This window comes from Myotis davidii, unplaced genomic scaffold (genome assembly GCF_000327345.1).
Source record: "Myotis davidii unplaced genomic scaffold, ASM32734v1 scaffold221, whole genome shotgun sequence".
In the NCBI taxonomy this organism is placed as follows: Eukaryota; Metazoa; Chordata; class Mammalia; order Chiroptera; family Vespertilionidae; genus Myotis; species Myotis davidii.
Genome location: NW_006293349.1, coordinates 4,131,004 through 4,134,418, shown reverse-complemented (window position 1 = coordinate 4,134,418; position 3,415 = coordinate 4,131,004). Strand labels below are relative to the sequence as shown.

Below are 3,415 nucleotides of genomic sequence, written 5' to 3'. Positions count from 1 at the left end.
TGCGTCCCGTGCCAGTACGCCGCGATGGTGGTGGCGGCCTCCTCGCAGCGCTTCTGGTGCTTCAGCTCCCGCAGGATCTTTCGGGCCTAAGGGGTGGAATCAGCCAGAGGAATAGTTAGCCAACAACGGACGCCACGGGGACCTGAGAAATGCCCGGAGAGACAGTCACAACACCCTTCCCAGGCGGGGAGCCAACGGCTCAAAGAAAAGGGAAAGGTCACCCGGCGGTGGCTCGGTGGTTGAGTGTCGACCTGTGAACCAGGAGGTCACGGCTCAATTCCCTGTCAGGGCACAGCCCGGGTTGTGGGTTTGATCCCCAATAGAGGGCGTGCAGGAGGCAGCCAACCAATGATTCTCCTCATCATTGATGTTTCTCAACTCTAATTATTCGTACGTCAAATCAGTTGTGAGCGAGTGAGACACGTGATGCTGGGCTGATGTTGTGGCGTTCACTGTGATGTTCGCTGCATCAACTAGCGGTGGGGTATCTGAAGCTGGCTCGTAACCTGAATTTTAGCTCGCAATTCAAAGCAAAAAATCGGCCGAGAGACGGCTCGTATCTCGAAAAACTCGTTAGTCGGGACACTCGTAAGTCAAGGCCCCACTGTATAGGGAATGTTGCTAATTAGCCCAAAACGGACGATGAGAAGTCATAAGTGAAAACACATCCAGCCTGACAGTGCAGCGCCCACTAGACTGGGACAGCCGCCTCCCACGCCCCGTACAGGACAGGGAAAACCTGGCCACCACAAGACAAGCTGGTGCTCATCAGCTAAAAGGAGCAGGTCTCACAATGAGGTTGCAGGATCTCCAATCATCCACCCAATCCATTCATTCGCTTTCAGTATTGTCATCCGAGGATAGAACTGGAGCTATAGTCTTAATTCAAGAAATGTTTAAAGATTTGCTAATATGAAATTCTCACATCCATCACGCTTCTCTCCAGCAGTTGCTGGAAACTGATCTGGTGGAGGCAGGAGGCCAGGCTGGAGGTGGGCTCTGCATCTTGCCCCTGACATCGCTGGACGGAGACCCCGCCAGGGACTCAGTAATGAGGCCAAAGACGCATCCGCAGGCGGCCACACTTAGGCTATATGCTCGGATTTGGTCTCTGGCATTTGCTGTGGGAGGACTACGCAGCCCTGAGGCTACTCATGGGCCCAGATGAAGGTCAACGGGTGCCATAGAGCCCCGGCCCAGGGACGTATGTTCTTTTAAAAAAAATTCTCTATTGTTGAAAGTATTATAGCCCTAGCCAGTTTGGCTCAGTGGGTAGAACCCCGGACTGGAGGGTCCCGGGTTCGATTCTGATCAAGGGCACATGGCCGGGTTACAGGCTTGATCCCTAGTAGGGGGCGTTCAGGAGGCAGCCGATCCATGATTCTCTTATCATTGGTGTTTCTATCTCTCTCTCCCCCTCCCTTCCTCTCTGAAATCAATAAAAATCGCAGGAGGCAGCTGATCAGTTGCCATTAACATTCTTGTTCCTCTCTCTCGCTCCCCCTCCCTTCCTCTCTGAAATCAATAAAAATCTATTTTTAAGAAAAGGAAGTATTACACATGCCCCCTTTCCCCCACTGACCTCTCCTAGCCTGCCCCCCCCGTAGGTATTGTGTGTGTCCATTGGTTGCGCCCAGGTGCGTCCAGGGCCTCTGCTCTGAAGGGGTTCCAGGCATGAGGACAACCTTGAAGCAGCGGCTCTGGGTTTAGCCCAATCCACACAATCTCCGACAGGACAGGGTCAGCACGGGCCTCGAGTACCTGTGACCCAGAGTGGGGTCAGCAAGGCTTTCTGCAGGAGGCCCGCTGGCGAGGATGCTTGGCTTTGCAGGTCACGTGTCCTAGTTGCAACGCATCAGCTCCCCACGGCAGTGCGAAGGCACCCACAGACAGGAGGTAGAGAGGGTGGGCACGGTTGTGCAGCATGAAGCTTTATGTGTGCGAACTCTGTAGTTCACATATGCCTCATTTATATGAAATTCGCATTTCATATCTTCGTCTTTTAACAATGCTTTAAAAATATAAAAACCGCCCTTCGTTTCCAGGCTGTGCAATAACAAAAGTTAGGCCACACGTGGCCAGTGGGCCGCGGTTTGCTGACCTCCAGACCAAGGAGGTGGCGCACTGTGACCCCCTCTCCCCACTAGAATGGCCAGAGCCCAGGATCCCGGACCATCTGTTACAGGGCAGCGGGAAGATGGAGAAAGTCAGAGGAGGCGCGGGGCCGGGAGAGCGAGGTCTGGGGGGAGGCACAGGTGTGGACCACCTGGGACAGCCTGGACTACACACCGCCTCCCTCACACGCAGGGCAGAGGATGTCGAGCTCACGCACGGAATTAGTTCAAGGACTTCCTGCTCCGAGAACAAAGCTCTGGAAAAGAAAGCCGGTTCGGAGGAAGCGGCCCAGACGCGGTCACCGGGCCCCCGCTGGCCGATGTTTATCCTCCCGCCCGGCTGTCCAGGGCGCGGGCAGCCGGCAGGAGCGGCCCCTGCAGGGACCCGAGAGCCCCAAGTAGAGAAGGCGCATTCCTTTAACTCACCTTCCAGCCCCGGATGTAAGACTGGATCACCAGAGCCGAGCGCTTTGTCTGCTGGTACCGCTTCCGTTGCTGCGGGAGGAAGGGGAGAGGTGAGCTCACACGGGGCGGGCAGAAGCAGGGGTGCAGTCCTGCGTGCACGGGACGGCGCCTTCCCGTGTTGTTTATTGTATTATTTATTAGTATTACGACGGGGAAGAGTATGTCGCTCTTGGTGCAACTGCCTCTTGATCACCCATGTTCCTCCAGGAAACCAACATGTAAAGAAACCGGAACACCCAACAACCCCAAACCAGGACCCGCACCCTCGCTGTGCCGCACTTCCCAAGTGGGGAGCTCCCAGCAGCATCCACGCAAGACCCCCCGGCAGCAGGAAGGGCCGAATGTCTGAGGACTAAAGTCCAACCCTTTAGCCAAACCCCCAATTCTAGGAAAATGTGGCCTCGGCTTTCTGGGATTAAAGCCATTTTCGGCGCTGCTACGATAAATGGAGAGGAACCAATTCTTTCGAAAAGGCTGACTCGACCGCTGCCCAGGGGTTAAAGGACACAGTCTCTTTCGGTCCACGACCACATTCAAGAGGGAGACGTCCCATCGTATCTGCCCCAGGGGGAGGCGCTGTGATGCCCGGAACGTGAGCTCTGACTGGAGACGCCCTGCATCCCACCCCCATCGTGGCCCCCCGGCAGCTGGGGGACTGTGGGCACGTTCCCGAGCAGTTCCTGCCTTCGTTTCGTTTTCTCGTCTTTAAAAAGCAACCAGAAATATCCTTGGGTGAGGATTAAAAAAAAAATTAAAAATAAATCTACAGGAAGCACAGGGCATGCGTCTCCTGGGCGTGCTGGGAGAGGCAGGCGTGTGACCAGGGGCCCCAGGCA

General features: G+C 55.4%; 1 protein-coding gene across 1 annotated transcript in view; it reads right to left on the bottom strand.

The window, feature by feature from the left end:
• Positions 1-3,415, bottom strand: part of MYO1B (myosin IB) — a gene marked incomplete at its 3' end in the record, with an annotated part of 139,872 nt that overhangs the window by 16,738 nt on the left and 119,719 nt on the right. The window contains exons 22-23 of the mRNA XM_015566116.1: positions 2,541-2,757; positions 1-86 (exon numbers count right to left, since the gene is read on the bottom strand). Of these exons, the coding sequence (XP_015421602.1) occupies positions 1-86; positions 2,541-2,757 (303 nt within the window). The remainder of the gene's footprint in view (positions 87-2,540; positions 2,758-3,415) is intronic.